This window comes from Austrofundulus limnaeus, unplaced genomic scaffold, assembly GCF_001266775.1.
Source record: "Austrofundulus limnaeus strain Quisiro unplaced genomic scaffold, Austrofundulus_limnaeus-1.0 Scaffold90, whole genome shotgun sequence".
Classification (NCBI taxonomy): domain Eukaryota; kingdom Metazoa; phylum Chordata; class Actinopteri; order Cyprinodontiformes; family Rivulidae; genus Austrofundulus; species Austrofundulus limnaeus.
In genome coordinates, this window is record NW_013952492.1 from 800,187 (window position 1) to 816,747 (window position 16,561).

Here is a 16,561-nt window from a genome sequence, read left to right on the forward strand (position 1 = left end):
GTGTGTGTGTGTGTGTGTGTGTGTGTGTGTGTGTGTGTGTGTGTGTGTGTGTGTAGAGAGAGAGCCACATAGACTGAGCCCCAACACAGAGCATGCCTCTGCGTCCGGCAGCCGGCAAACATGAGCCACCCAGCTCTCCACGGCAGGACCAGCAGCAGCACACACACACTCACACACACACACCACCTTACACACACGCAGCAAACGGCAGCCAGGGGGCCGGCTCTGACAGCAGCAGCTCCCGGGAAGAGGACAGCGGTGCTCCCGTCGCTCACGGCGTTCCGGCTTTCAGTCCCAGTGGACAGCGTGGCCACAGTGTACGAGCACCCATGGAGGAGCCGACAGGCAACACTGTGGTGATCCGCATTGGAATCCCAGACCTACAACAGACGGTAAGAGCTTTTTTTTTTTCTATTGCTGCTGCTGAAGAGTGTAAAAGAGAGGGAAGCTGCCTCTCCCCCCTTCCTCACTGACAGGCTGCTTTCAACCTGTGCTCTCTGCTTGATGAATGGCTCTTTATTTCTCTTAAACAAATCTTTCTCTTCTCTCTTTTTGTCTGTAAAATCTTTCCTCGGTCCATTTTTTTTCTCTCCATTTTATCTCCTCCTCCCTATTTGTTGTCAGTGTGTACACTTCATAGCTACGCTGGCTGGCTTCTTGGGGTTCCACACCCCCTGCCTGTTCAACCGGCTTCACGCTAATTAAGCTACCTCTTCATTAACAAGGTTTCAGCTGACTTTGACAGCTAGCTACTTAGGGTGAGAGCTGAAAGAAAAAAGAGAGAAAAGGCATTAAGGATAAAAGCGTTTATTGAAGAGAAAAAAAGATGATTAAACTTTACCTCAAACCTGTCTTCTTATCTCTGCTGTTGCTGTGTCAGGACAGAATAAGTGCAGTCTTGCATTCTTTTAAAGCTGCAGATTTTATGAAGATGTACGCCTGCCTGTGTAGAGTTGCATTCATTGTAAAAATGCAAATCAGTTAAGATGACAGTTTTACACATGCAAAATGCATTCAACATCTTTTTACAAATTCATTTTGACCAAATATTTCTTCCTCAGTCCTCAGTGTGGTTGCTGCAGAAGGTGGTTTGAATTACTTGCAACATAATTAATGAGTTAATTTTATTAGGCTTTGAATTTAGCCACTTTATTCCATATGGATTTAGCAGTGGCTTTTTGAGCAGCACAAAAAAAGGCATTTTGCTAAACCAGTACAAGTATATAAAATAGTCAGCCCTCAGACTTAAAGGTGAAGCATTTTGCAGTTACAGGTTGAAATGATGGTGAGCAGAGACTGAATGATCTGATCTGTATTAAAATCAGAGAAGGTAAAATACGTGTTCTTTTATTTGCTTCACACCTAAATAAAGTGTTCAATTTAACCTAATCTTGAGCCCGTGCACTCTGTTCTTGCTGTTTTGCTTTTTCATCTCAAATGTTAGACATTTCACGAGAAACATTCTCAACTTCTCTCACAAAACGCTGATTAAACCTGTAATAGCTTGCCACTGTAATTCTTATGCTCACTTAAATCAGCTTCCTGTAGGAGGTCTGGTTTGAGTGCCCTCTTATTCCTTCACCAAATGCAGGCAGAGGCAAAAGGCTGGTTGTGCGTTTTCTTATTGTTGATTACTTCATTGTTGTTGTTTGAAACGACCCATTGTATCATAGCGAGGCTCCAGCTCTGCGTGCCAGAAATAAAGATAGGAAATGAAAGGAGGGCAGTTGAGAGGAAAGCAGAGAATTCCCCGAAGGTTGTTTAGAAATCGCCTTCTGTGAGCAAAGTTGTTTTGTAGTCCAACTCCACACACTCACACACGTCTTAATCCCACTACAAGGGGGACTTACCTTAATGTTCTTATGTAATGTAAAGATGCTCAACAGATCATTAGCTTCACTCTCGAGTGAAATTTTGCCAAATTAAACTGGCAAACGTGTGAGAATCTATACGATGTGAAATGTTGACAGGCAGACAGAGCAAGTGCCTCAAAGTCTGACAGATAAACATAACGACAGATGACAGATGGCCAGATTCTGAGACTTTGAATCTTTTATGGAGCAGTCAAAAGTGACTTGTGTGTACACTGAGTGAGAAGGAGATTACTTTAGAACAGCCTGCCTGAAGTAGGATTACATATTGCCTGCTGCGATTCCAGCTTGCTTCAGAAGAAAGAAGCGTCGTGCTCAGATCACACTGGGAAACTCTTTACGTTTTCAGCATGAGAGAAGGGAGAAGCACAGACTCGTGAGGTGAAGCCAGTTTATTAAACAGTCTTATCATCTTACTTCCTGTACTCTCTAGTCTGCTCCTTTACAGTAACAACTGTGCTTCAGCATCTAATGTTTCACCTTGTGAATGTGTTATCATGGAAACTAATGCTAATGGAGACCCATAGAGTAGTAGTACTAACACAAAGGTAATTTTCAGTCCAGTGGTTGGTGTTTACATGCCGGAAAGACCTTGTTGATGATCTAGAACTTATTAACAAGATGGAAATTAACACATCAGTGACAAGACAGGAAGTTTGGTCTCTGGTGAACATTCAGCCGTTTTTAACACTGTGGCAGGTGCTGTTTTATCCTTAGTGAATCTCTAGTTCATGAAGCTGCTTTTGGTTATATGTGGTGATAATCCATGAGTAACTATTGCCTGCTGCTGAAGAGCTAAACTAGAAAATAAGATTTTACCTCTTTGTATGTACACTGCTCAAAAAAATAAAGGGAACACTACTGCTCAAAAAAAAATAAAGGGAACACTTAAACAACGCTCGCTAAGTCCAAGTAAATCAAACTTTTGTGAAGCACATTCAACTCTGTACAGAACAAAGTACTCAATGCGAATATTTCATTGATTAAGATTGGGAGTTAGCGTGCGTTAAGTGTTCCCTTTATTTTTTTTTTGAGCAGTAGTGTTCCCTTTATTTTTTTGAGCAGTGTATATCTGCAACTGATTATCTTTTAGAGTCAATTCAAGTCAAGCTGAACACTGCAGCTAATGCACAATATCCAACACAAAAATGGCTTTGTTTTGGTCAGTTTTAAAGATATTGATCTAAAATTTGATATGGTAGAAGCTGAGAGTCATTCACAACACATACTTTACGCATGACATTTGTGACTATAACTTCTGTAAATTCACTACGTAAAATGATCTTAGTGTAAAACTTTGGCAATATGCATTGCTCCAACAATGTAAGACTTTCAACAATTATTTCTAGTAAAAGGCAATATACTAGCCTGGTAAAAACCAGCCCCTTGTTCTTCGCTTTGCTTCATACAGATGGTCTGGACTCTCAGCTATTGAGAAGCGATTGCTTCCTGGAGACGTGGCCTCTGTTGAAGTTTAAAACGATTAGATCTGATTTACCCAATCACTAGCGGTTGGCCGCGATGCATGTGTGCCAGCTTCACTGTGAAGGAGGCTAAGCTAAGAAGCTAACCGGAAATTGCATTCGCTCTGTCAACAACATCCCCTACTGAGCTGAGAGAAGTACTGAGCCAAACGAGATGGCTGTAAATAAGTCCTGCAGGCTTTGTGAGACAAATTGTATTTCATTTGGAAGCCTTGTCAACACAGACTGGCTTCATTCACTTTCTCTGTTGCCATTGCTAAACTACACGCAGAAAATCGACATTGTCATTCAAAACCCCTCCTTCTGTTCGCTGATTCGCCCAGGTAAAATTCTACCAAAGAAATCCTTGTCTTTGGGAGAAATCCAAGACAGAGCAGTAAAGGGTAAATAGAATTGAACGGAACTGCATAGGAAGGCAAGGGCCAGGCTAGCAATATACTAATTTGATGTAACAAAGTCCAACAAATGTTGCATTATATAAAGCTGTTTCTCAGTCTGTAACAAACTAGTGTCTTAGAAATAAAAATTAATACGGCTGCATTAGTTATTGATACAGTTTGCGGAACTGAGGTATTGTGCAGGTTATTTGTATGAAAATAGGTCTTTAGAGATAATAGGTATTTTGTATCATTCGTCATATTTTTCCCCACCAAACCTGATTGGAGCAAAATAAGACAGCTTCCCAATATTGTTAATGGGTGTCATTCATCTCTCAATAGAAGACAGGGAGACACGGACATAAATAGTCCTCTGCACATCTGTCACTATTTGATTTAATCCATATTCTCTATTTTTCCCATTCTTGATGTGTTTTTTTGGGGTGCATTTTCTCTTTTCATTCATTCACAAATAGCATTTTGTTGTGAGGTATGCGGTAGAACTGTTCGTTGATGATGTGTCTGTAAAATAAAATACCTTACAATGTAGAAAAGCCAATGTCCTCTCCAAGTCTAATTGTTCTGTTGTGGATTTGTTTGTACTGAATAATAAATTTATTTTAATTTATTTTAAAGATGGTTTTGAACTTTTGAACCTCAGCTCTAAATGACCAACTATTTATTGAGGTTCTTACAGGATCTTTCCTAAACTCAGAACATATTTTTCACCTTAATCTGGAATTCAGAGTGTAATTCAATAGGACCTATGAAAAGTTCAAAGGTGAACTTTGCAGTCAACTTATGCTCCTTTGCTTGTACTGCAATAAAGGCAGTTGGGTTTTAGAAAGGATCCCATGCGCTCTGCAAACACATCTCCCATCAGAAACAGCCATGAGATGATATCTGGGCTGTTTATTTTCAGGTGCCATTTTACTGATGTACTCTTGGACGCCTCATGTTTCATTCATAATACAAGCCCTGACACCTATTAAGCTCCTCTCCCTCTCCAGCTGAGAACTGTCTATAGATGATGGATTTGGATAAAATTGTGTTTAAATTGCAATGTTGTGACAATGTTGTGATGCTCCTGTTAGCAATGACAGGACTTCATTTAATGTTACAGATTTTTTAAATGAGCTTTTCGCTGCTAGCAAGCAAAATAAAATAGGTGAAAGCTGTTCCTAGTTCTACGCAGGAAGACCCTGTAATTTGTAGACAAAAATACGCTTTGGCAGTCATTGAACTGAGCAAGGACTCAGTTTTAGTCCATTGTGAAAGTCTTTTTCATAAGTTCAGGGCTGTGTCTGCTAATAGAAAAAGCAGATTTTTAAAGCTTATGAAGGTTATGCGATTCAGTTTAGAGGCCAAGTAATGCTAATAAGATCAGGCAATTGTTTTACACAGTTTGCTCTTCCTGACACAACCTGGGCTCAAACCTGAATCATCAGGATTACACTGACCATTGAGCTACTGCCTGGAGTGAAATGTACTCTATATGGAGTTTTTAAAGTTCAAATTTGTCAATAGCTATGTTTCCATGTGATAAATTATTTGATTGTATTTTTGAATGTATTTGGATATTTGGATGAATGTACCGTTCATATGGGCACAGAATGAATGAATCCAACCTTAACAAGGGTTTACATGCACCAGGTTTTTATTCAGAATAGAAGTACTGAGTTGTGAGCTTGCCCTAAAATAAACACAGAAGAAGAAGTTCTAATTTAATGATGAACATAAACAAACATTGAAATAAACAAACAAGCAATAAAATAATTCTGTTTTGACCATCAAGGTGTTCAATAACTTTCAGCTCTTTTTAAAGTTTATAATAGAAATGTTGCTTCGCTGATCAGTTTGTCTCCCCCGACACATTAGCATCTATAGCCAGGTGGAAATACGTCCAGTTGATACAGGGTGCACATGCACAGTCAGGTCAGTTTTCCACAACCAGAATAGCTCGATGGTTTACATGCACGCCGTTTGAATTATCAATCTACGGTACATAAACCACCTCTCTCATTCAGATTACAAGTTTATTCCCTTCTGTGTATGAATCAGATCAGAATAGTCCAATTGGGGGCGTTTACATGACATATTTTTATTCCAATTGGCCTTTGATTCTGATTACATACGTCCATGTAAACGTAGCTAATGAGGCTTGCGGAGTTGCTGCATCTTTTCCATTTGATCTGATGATGGAACTCACCTGGATCTTGTCTCATCTTGTTTAGTGCTGGACCAGGTATGTAGAATTTTAAGAGCAAGATTTTAGCATTTACTGAGCACTTGTGTTTGTTTCTAGGACATAGTTTTAAATGTGACCTTTTAGTTTAGTTTTTTCCCCAGTAGTGCATTGCAGCAGCCTGTGCTTTATGATGAGTATTTTAGTGAGATTGTTTCTTCAGGACCAAACTATTTACATGCTCTGATGTCTGAGATGAACAGACCTGTGGGACTTGCTGCTTTTGATCATAGGAGGAATCAATCCAGTGTTCAGCGAGGCTAAGCAGTAACATCGAGCAAACATCAGAAGTAGTCATGTCTGTAGTAAAACCACTCATCAGATTAATTACATTGGAAGTGATGCCAAATGGCTTTGTAAAGGTTCTGTATCATTGTGTCCCATATGTTGCATGACAGCAGAGCTTGCTTTGGTTCCAACAGATGATGAAAACTATATTCTCAATCACTATAATCTGTGTCATGTAGGATTTCAAATTTATTCCCTCTTTCTAAAATAAGTTATTTTGTTTCTTTTCTATCTGTTGGAAACTTTCTTGTTCTTTTTCAAGTTTTCATTAACGTTTTCCTTTTTCAGCTACACTGTAGTTGAAATCTGATTTGTGGCATCTCTTTGATCAACTGAAGATAAAAAAATCATTTTGCTGCTTCAAACAACAGCCTGAAAGCAGAAGTATATTGAAAATTAAGATTTTTATAATGCAAATATTCATTCTCAAATTATTTTGTTTTTCTCATCTTACCTTGATTCACATTATAAAATATGGTCACATTATTTCTTCCCTTTGTCTAAACTTTATACTGTGTCCTCTTTAACCCTCTTTGATTTACAGCTCTCCCTGTTTCTGACTTAAGGCTTGAATGTGGTGCGATGATCCGACAGTTCACTGACATGCGTACAGCACACTCACTGTCAGATTGACACATGTATTGTTGTATCAGTGATTGATGGCAATCGTTTTGTAAAGCCTCTCATGGCTCTGTGTTGCTATTTTGAGCTTCATTCACAGCGGCAGGAGGGCACAAGACGTGGCTAGCATATTTCTACCTCCATCTGGTCACAACTCCCATCAAGGGATATAAGAATGACAGGGTGAGAGAGAGAGCTACGCTCCCTTCTGTATCAAGCCTGTTGTTTATTTTCATCTTATTTCGCACTTATTCTGTTCTATTCTGGATTTGCTCCATTTGTCCACAAAGGTCCTGCCCAAAGAGAGAACAGGCGTAGAGAGGGAAAAGAAGTGAAGCAGCCATGTTGTAATTCTCTTTTATATCTGGGAGCATTATGGGCGACAGCATAATGGGTTTTGTGATCATGCGTTCTTCATGTCATACACGTTTCTAACTGAAAAGTAATAGAAAAAACAAAGCCATGTCAAGAAAAAAAATACTTTGATCAAAAAAAAAAATACAAAGCCATGTCAAAGTCACAGATGTCATATTCAGCCTTTTTCACAGTCGACAAACTCACAGTTTGTGATGCTGAACTCCGGGCCACTTGTAGCAATGATGATCCTCAGGTTTTCCTCTGTCGCTGAAGCCCCTTCCTGGTGCCGTATAAATGTCACAAACACCAAACTTTAGCATTTATAGAATTAAAGTAAAAAGTTCTTATTGGCAGAAAAACATGAAAGGTTTTTATAGATGTTTTATTCATTCTATGCCTTAAACTCTTTTGTTTAGCATATGTGCACAAACCACCGAGGAAAGCTTTAAACCCGACTTTACAGCAAATAGTCCACTTTTGTAAATCTTTGTAAATATGGAACCACAACCAGCCCAACAATCAAATGAAATTAATTAGATTAACAACACCATAGTGATTATTGTGGATGGGTTAAATGTGCATATAATGATGAAAATATCACTTTTAGAATATTTTTTGCTTTGTGAGATTGAAATGTTTGAAGCCAGCCTGCCAAATACACTTTTGGGTAATTTCTAAATGAATACATGTTTCTGTTTTAAAAACCTAAAGAGCTTACAGAGTGACATTTTTCTGTTTGAAGTTAAACACAAATTGATGTTCTCACTTTATAAGAGATCATTTTTATTTTTTAAATTAAATGGATTAAAAAGATTTTGGAAAGTCTACATTAACATAAAGAACTTTAAAGTTGGTTTCTCCCTCACAATAGGAATGTTCTGAAAGAAAATCTGATTTTTGCTGAATAAAAGCGTTTTCCTTTTTTTTACTCCTTCCTAAAGCAAGATGTGTTTTTATGCTTATTTAATAATATAGCTTTGTGTGGCAAAAGCAATAAAATAATTAGAATGACTTGATGAAGGTAAATAAATGTGTAAAATGAGGATAGCTAATTTAAAGAATGCGTCTTTGTGATTAGGTCCACATAGCTTCTGTTACTGAGAACTTCTGTTCTGTTTCTAAGTCTAAAAGTAAAAATCTGGGAAGATATTCAAACAGAAATATCAGCTGAGTTAGACTGACCCCTTTAGACATTTTTAAGATATTTTGTTTGTCCAGACAAACCACTCCTCTTCCCTTATAATTATAAAACAGTTTGTTTTTATACAGCGGGTAAAATAAGTATTGACCACGTCACCATTTTTCTCAGTAAATATATTACTAGAGGTGCTAATGACATGAAATTTTCACCAGATGTCAGTAACAGGTGTGATCCATACATACAAAGAAATCAAACCATWAATGTCCAGAAATGAAGTTATTTGTAATAATGTGGAATGGCACAGGGAAAAAGTATTGAACACATGAAGAAAGGGAGGTGTAAAAAGGCATGGAAAGMCAAGACACCAGCTGAACTCTCTCAGTAATTAGAAAGCAAGCCTGCCCCTTGTCAGTGCAAGTTAATATCAGCTGGTTCAGTCCCAAATGATGGCCAGCTATCACACAAGAACCATCTGATGATGGGTAAAAGTAAAGAGCTCTCTCAAGACCTTCACAACCTTATTGTTGCAAAGCATAATGATGGCATCGGTTACAGAAGAATGTCTAAACTTCTGAAGGTTCCAGTGAGCACTGTTGGGGCCATAATTCAGAAGTGGAAAGAACATCATTTCATCATAAACTGACCACGACCAGGTGCTCCTCACAAGATTTCTGACAGAGGAGTGAAAAGAATTATCAGAAGAGTTGTCCAAGAGCCAAGGACCACTTGTGGAGAGCTTCAGAAAGACCTGGAATTAGCAGGTACGTTTGTTTCAAAGAAAACAATAAGTAATGCACTGAACCACCATGGCCTGTATGCACGCTCACCATGCAAGACTCCACTGCTGAAGAAACAGCATGTTGAAGCTCCTTTAAAGTTTGCTGCTAAACATTTAAACAAGCCTGTGTAATACTGGGAGAATATAGTCTGGTCAGATGAGACCAACATTGAAATGTTTGGATGCCAGAATACACATCATTTTTGGAGGTCAAATGGCACTGCATATCAGCCCAAAAACACCATACCAACAGTGAAGTTTGGAGGTGGGAACATCATGGTGTGGGGCTGTTTTTCAGCATATGGTACTGGCAAACTTCAAATAATTGAAGGAAGGATGAGTGGAAAAATGTACAGAGACATTATTGATAAAAATCTGCTTCCATCTACCAGGATGATGAAGACGAAACGAAGAAATGTACGAACAAAGGTGAATGGCCCAGCCAATCACCTGACCTGAATCCAACAGAAAATCTATGGAAAGAACTAAAGATCAGAGTTCATAGAAGAGGTCCACGAAACCTTCAAGATTTGAAGACTGTTTGTGTGGAAGAATGGGCCAAAATCACACCTGAGCAATGCATGCCACTAGTTTCTCCATACAGGAGGCRTCTTGAAGCTGTCATTGACAACAAAGGCTTTTGTACGAAGTATCAGATAAATTTCAGTAAGTGTGGTCAATACTTTTCCCCTGTGCCATTCCACATTATTACAAATAACTTCATTTCTGGACATTTATGGTTTGATTTCTTTGTATGTATGGATCACTTGGGTTGTTACCAACATCTGGTGAAAATTTCATGTCATTAGCACCTCTAGTAATATATTTACTGAGAAAAATGTTAACGTGTTCAATACTTATTTTACCCGCTGTATATGACTGTTTTATTCAGTCATTGGTTAGAGTGGGTTTGTTGTAATATTGTGTATCTTGACTGAGTGAAGTAAGAATGTTTAGATTAGAAGTAGGTAAGTGAAAAGTGTAACTCTTTATTTTCTGTTGCCAACAGGGGAATGAAAGAACACTATTAAATCTAGTTTTAGTAATTTGTACTAAATTAGTGTCTTCCTACATTCCTCATGACATCAGAAGATATTCGTCTCTACCTCTTTACTGACAGTGATTTTTTTCTCCAAGAAGTAGCTCAAAATTATTAAAGGCTAAACACTGAACCTTATCACTCCTGTTAGCCACAGCTTACTTTTTAGGTTTTAATGATCTTCAGTTGGGACCTTAACTCTGTGCTCCTTTCAAACACAGAAGGAAGGTTTCCTTCTCTAGTAGAAGGTTAGCACATATTTTACTTGAGTGCTACATTATTCATGATTTCATGACTTCTGGAGGTAACAGTATGAGTGTATCCATGTAAGCAAATCAACTTATAAAGGATTTAGTTACCAATCACACTTTGATTTGGTTGAATGGACACACTGAAATTAAGATATAATTTCCCGTATTATGGAAAAAAAAAAAGCTTTACGGATCACAGTTTGGCATTAAAAGAACGTAATTTGGATTTTTTTTAGTTTCTAAAATATTAATAAAACCTTTTTCTTAATAACTTTAATGAAATTTAAAAAAAATGAAAGCAGTACACATATTTCTATGTATATGTGCTTGTTAAAATGCTATCATGTGTGCATACCCTTATAAGTGTTCATGTCTCATTGGTGACTGACATTAACTGTAAATCTTTTTGGCACACTCAGTCCCACCTGTCAACAGAGATCAAAAAGAAGACTTTAATCATTATCTGTTGTGTGTTCTAGCATGTGTCTTTGTCTGTTTGTGCATGCATAAAGAAACAGAGTTGCAGAGTGACAGATGGAAATTAAAATTTTGAAATGCTGTATGTTGAATTTTTCTGTTGGTCTGTAGACACATGTTGGCATAATCACGCTTCTTACAGACAGAATAATTTGTATAGATTGTTCTTGGTCAATGCTATAATTAAGTGCCAAAAACAGGAACATGGCAAATAATATGTCACCAATTTATTGAACTGACAACACGCTTGTGTTCGTGTTTGAATTGGATTTGCATTTTGTTCACTGTTTAATTAATAAAATATTTCAGACAAAACAAAGTATTATAGATATGGTAAGCAATGACTAGCTGTTGGATTTCCTGCCTCTAGCATACTAATGTGAGTTTGTGTATTCAGTGATAAGGCTTTACACAAATATTTCTTTAAAAAAAAGTTACAAAGTTATGAGGCTTGGAGAAATCAGGAAAGAAATTGAGGAAATAACTGGAACAACTTTATAGATTTGATTGGTTCTGTCTTATGCTATATTTTGCTTTGAAATATATGTAAGTTATTCAGCTAAACTAATGAAATCTGGTGCCACAGCACAGCACCGCAATAATTATTAAGGATGTAATAAGCTTACTAATGTGCATTTTATTGCAATCTTGTTAAAATGTCTGCAGAGACAAATTTTTGTGTGTCACATTGAATATTTCTATGCAATTTGTGAAACAGTTACTAAGAGAACTTTTCATGCAAAAATAATCCAAAGATGTCATATATTTTAGGAGGATATAAACTTTAATTAAATGGTCTCCATAAAAGGTATATTTGTTTAACCAAGTGTGAATAAGTGAAATGAAGAAATGAACTGAAATATCTGCAGGATTGTATCTAATAATGTAGTCACATCTGCAGGTATTTAACTATTTATGCAATACATGTAGATATTCAGGAGTAGTAAGGTGAAGGGTCCTTTAAGTAGCAAACCAACTCCAAAAAATGACTTCCCTAACTTCCTTTTGAAAATTTAAATACCATCTTCTATTATTACCAGAGGGATTTAAATATGATGAGTTTGACCTTTGATTTAGTGACTGACTCAATTATCTAGTGGGGTTTAGACAAATTATTGAGCTATTCCATGGTGTGGTCTTGTGCCTGTTTTGCCTGGAAAACAGTGAAATAGCAGTACAGAGCAGTTTTGCCATATTACACTGGAATGACTGGTCTTTACAGGAAAAAAAACTGTTTCTTCAGCGCCTGCAAAAAAATGAAGGTTCTGGCTGGAAACGTCATCATCCTCCTGTCCTCCCTCCTTGACTTGATGATTGTGGTGTGATACAGAAGCACTATAGGGATGGCTGGGTTTGTTTTAATCTGTGCACCCAGCAGGCAGAGGAATATACTTTTTTAGCTGCATGCTTGTTGGAAAAATAGGTGATGAATGTTGTCCACTCCCTGGAGAGTGGGGGGGGGGGGGTTCTCATTAACACTTAATTGATCTAACACCAATTAACAGAGCTTGCTAGTTTAGAACAAGAAAATTCTTTACAAAATTGGCAGCCCCAGGTGGGTCGCAAAAAGCAAAAGAGAAGCTTCTTTCTGCTGCCTGAGCTGGAGCGCTAATCAGCCTCGCTAAATCTGGAAGAATGTTTACAGTCAGAAAAACTGCTCCATTTGATTTGATTTTTTTTCATGTACTTGCACAATTTTGTCTTCACCATGTCTTTAAATAAGATAAAAACATTGTCAGAAAATCAAACAAATAAAAAAATAAAAATAAATTCTGCATTTAAATGGCCAAATCCAGTGGCAGAGGTTTGATGACCTCAGTTTGTTTTATAGCCATGACATTTGGACACTGAGTTGAGATTAAACTCATCTGTGTACAATCCTAATTCCAGTGGTGGACAGTAACAAAGTACTTTTACTTTATTACTGTAATTAAGTACATTTTTTGAGTATCTTTACTTTACTTGAGTAGTTATTTATTTGGGAACTTTTTACTTTTACTCCACTACATTTCAAAGACAAATATTGTACTTTTTACTCCACTACATTTCTAGGAAGCTTGTCGTTACTTGTTACTTTTAGATCAGCATAGCTTTATAATCCGCTGAAAAAAAAAGAAAGAAAAAAATCCGTTGTTCCGGTTTTTCTTTTCATGAAATGCAATTGGTCACAAGCTATGTTCGTCAAAAGGTAACCAATCACATGCGTAGCTTATAGTTCTGACTGTCACTGAGTGTGTATACGTGTCTGTGTGTATACACTGACAATATTTATGAATGTAGGCATGTATGTATGTATATCTTTATATATGTATGGGTATGTGTATATTTTTATACAGTATATGCCCTCCATGTATTTATCCATTTATTTTTCAGGTGAGCGGACAGATGTTGGGTGTGTGGTCCTGTGTTTTGTTGGTGTATATTTAATATACTTCTAATTGCTATTTCAATCTTTATATCTTTCTAATTACTTCTCTCTCTCTATTTTTCTCTCTGTCTCTATTTTCTCTTCACTTAAAAAAAGTCACTGATGATGAAAAAATAAACTAAATAAACTAATATTTAGTTTAGTTTTCTACTGAAGTGACAAGAAAAAGAAAAGAAAAAATGTAATTTGTACTTTTACTTTGTACTTAAGTACTTTAAAATGCATGTACTTCTGAATACTTAAGTATTTTCAAAAGTAAGTACTTCAGTACTTTTACTTGAGTAGATTTTTGACTGAGTAACTTTTACTTGTAGTGGAGTAGATTTGACCATGAGTATCAATACTTTTACTCAAGTACTAGAGTTGAGTACTTTGTCCACCACTGCCTAATTCCAGTAAAGTTGGGATGTTGTGTAAAACATAAATAGAAACACAATTCAATGATTTGCTAATCATTTTCAACCTATATTTAATTGAATAGACTATAAAGACAAGATATTTAATGTTCAAATAGATAAACTTTATTGAATTTGTGCAAATTCAGTTATTTTGAAGTTGATGCCTGAGACATGCTCCAAAAAAGCTGGGACCACTGTGTTACATCACCTTTTCTTTTGACAACACACACGACAACACACAATAAGCATTTGGGAACTGAGGACAATAATTATTGAAGCTTTGTAGATGGAAAATTTTCCCATTCTTGCTTGACGTACAACTTCAGTTGCACATCTTGAACACAAGAGTGTTCGGGGACACTCTTGCTGTATTTTGCGCTCCATATTCCGCTACACATTTTTAATGGGAGACAGTTCTGGACTGCAGGCAGGCCAGTCTAGTATCCGCATTCTTTTACGACAAAGCACAATGAGAAACGTTGTTTTCAAATTCTTGGACTCGTTCAGTTGTTCACAAAGTGACAAAGCTCGCCCCGTCCTTGTTTGTGAATGACTGAGCTTTTCAGAGATGCTCCCTTTATACCCAGTCGTGACACTCACCTGTTTCCAATTAATGTGTTCACCTGTGGAATCCTCCAAACAGGTGTTCTTTTAGAGCGTTCCTCAATTTTCCCAGTAATTTGTTGCCTCTGTCCCAGCATTTTAGGAACATGTTGCAGGCATCAAATTCAACATTTTTATTTTGTTTAACCAGGTATATCCAATTGAGATCGCAGATCTCTTTTTCAAGGGAGTCCCGGGCCTGAAAGCAACCTGTTGTACATGTTTTTGTTGTGTGGGGGAAACCTGAGTACCCAGAGAAAATCTACGTAGGCGCAAACAGAACATGCAAACTCTGCACAGAAAGACCCCAGGTCTGAACCAATCGAACCCAGGACCTTCCTGCTGTGTGGCGTCGGTGCTAAGCACTGAGCCATCTTGCTGCCAAAAAATGAGTGTATTTTTGCAAAAAACAAAAAAAAAGTTTATTCATTTGAACATTAAATATCTTGTCTTTATAGTTTATTCAATTGAATATGGTAAATGAATATAGGCTGAAAAATTATTGTTTTCTGTTTTTATTTTTGTTTTCAAACATCCCAACTTCATTAGAACACAAAAGTGTTTCAAAACCAGTCACCTGGAACTGCTGCTTCTGATACCTTTGCACCAGAAATCCAACATAATTCAAGAACCTCAGCTGTTCCAGTGGAGAAATGAAAACTGGAAAGAATTTTTTTTTACCACGATTAACTAAATCACACAGAGGAATATTGGCAGATTGTGTGCCTTACAGAGATGCAGGCAATGTTTAGCTGGTCCATATCAGAAAATAAAATTACTGTACACCAGAAACAGTCAATGCATTACTTATTTAGGTTTCTTGAATAATTAATCATTTTACAAAAGTCTCATATGAATAAACAATGACTAGCTTTTTTATTAGTGAAGTAAGAAGTCTTGTATGAAGAACTAATGATTTTTGCCTTTATAAACAGAGCAGTCATAATCCGTCAAATGGCTTTGCTTTTCAATTAGATAAATACAGTTAAACGTGCATCTCACTCAAAAGAGATTTAAAAAAATGATTTGCTTCAAGAGCTTTTAACAGCAAGCTTTATTGGATAGCTGGTAAATTTTTTACCCAAGTTTCCTTGGCAACGGGCTGGGGTGCAGCGCTCTTTAATGCTCCCCAAAGTAGCTCGTTGATGACATGCAAATTTAAGAAAATGAGTAAAGTGAAACAAAAAAAGGCTGAATGGCTTTAATAATCTGTCCAATAGAACAGAACTGTCTTCTCCGTTAAAATCTGTTGAACATATATTTTCCAGATTTACATCCCGTCAGTATCATTGTCTCCTTTGTGATTCTATACAACAGATCTGTTTCCATTCTGGACGAAAAAAACATAAAGCTGGTAATAAACTAAAGAGGCTTTATAAAATATAGTATTTTTTGGCATGTTTGTTGTGCACTGCAGTGTACATTAGGTGTATTAAATATCAAGTTGTCTTCAAAGATAACACAGTTCATCCCTGCAAGCAGAGGTTCCTTAACAAAATTAAAGCTCCCGTCTGTTAATACTATATTTTAGCATAATGAATAGAGTTCTAGAAAAATAACTTTTTCTTTTCCTGGCATTCTTTATAGTGTGAATTCAGTCTTTTCAGCTCTGTCGTCCTGTGCTTCTACTTCTGTATTCCAGGCCAGATGCAGCAGGTTGAACTCATTTTGCCAGCATTGGGTGTTTAGGATCCTTTGGGTTCTGTGCAGACAGCTCCCTGATATCATTACTGCTTCATAGTTACTAATGAAGTTCTGCTTGGTTTAATTGTCCACTGCTGAGTGTCCTTGTCTTGGGTCAGGCACGTTCCTAATCTCTCTTTTCTTTAAAAAAAGACAATATCTCGGCACATTTTTTTTCTTTTTAGCTGTTTAGTCAGTATTTTATCAGATTTTGTTTAGAAGCTCCTTTTATCATTTTTAAATTATAAGAAATCAACTGATGATTCTTAAAAAACAGAATTTTCTGTGAGAAAGTAGGAGTTAATCCTCTTCCATGACAGTGCTCTTTTATCTTCTTCTAAAACATTCATTTTCTTTGCATTTTTTTAAAATCACCTCTCATTCAAACATCAGGTTAGACCAGTGTTTCCCAAAGTTGGGGTCGGGACCCAAAGTGGGGTCCTGAAACATCAAGATGGGGTCCTGAAAAGATTTTCTGAATTAATTACATTTTTGCCTTAGTTGTTACAAAGGAGAGAGG

General features: G+C 36.9%; 1 protein-coding gene across 8 annotated transcripts in view; it reads left to right on the forward strand.

Moving 5' to 3' along the window:
- The first annotated feature begins 6 nt into the window (after positions 1 to 6).
- Positions 7 to 16,561, forward strand: part of shank3a (SH3 and multiple ankyrin repeat domains 3a) — a 152,598-nt gene continuing 136,043 nt past the window's right edge. For all 8 annotated transcript variants that reach the window (XR_001310539.1, XM_014012312.1, XM_014012314.1 and 5 more), the window contains exon 1: positions 7 to 392. Coding sequence is in view for 7 of the 8 variants with exons in the window: in XM_014012312.1 (XP_013867766.1) it covers positions 93 to 392 (300 nt within the window). In the remaining variant the exon portion in view is untranslated. The remainder of the gene's footprint in view (positions 393 to 16,561) is intronic.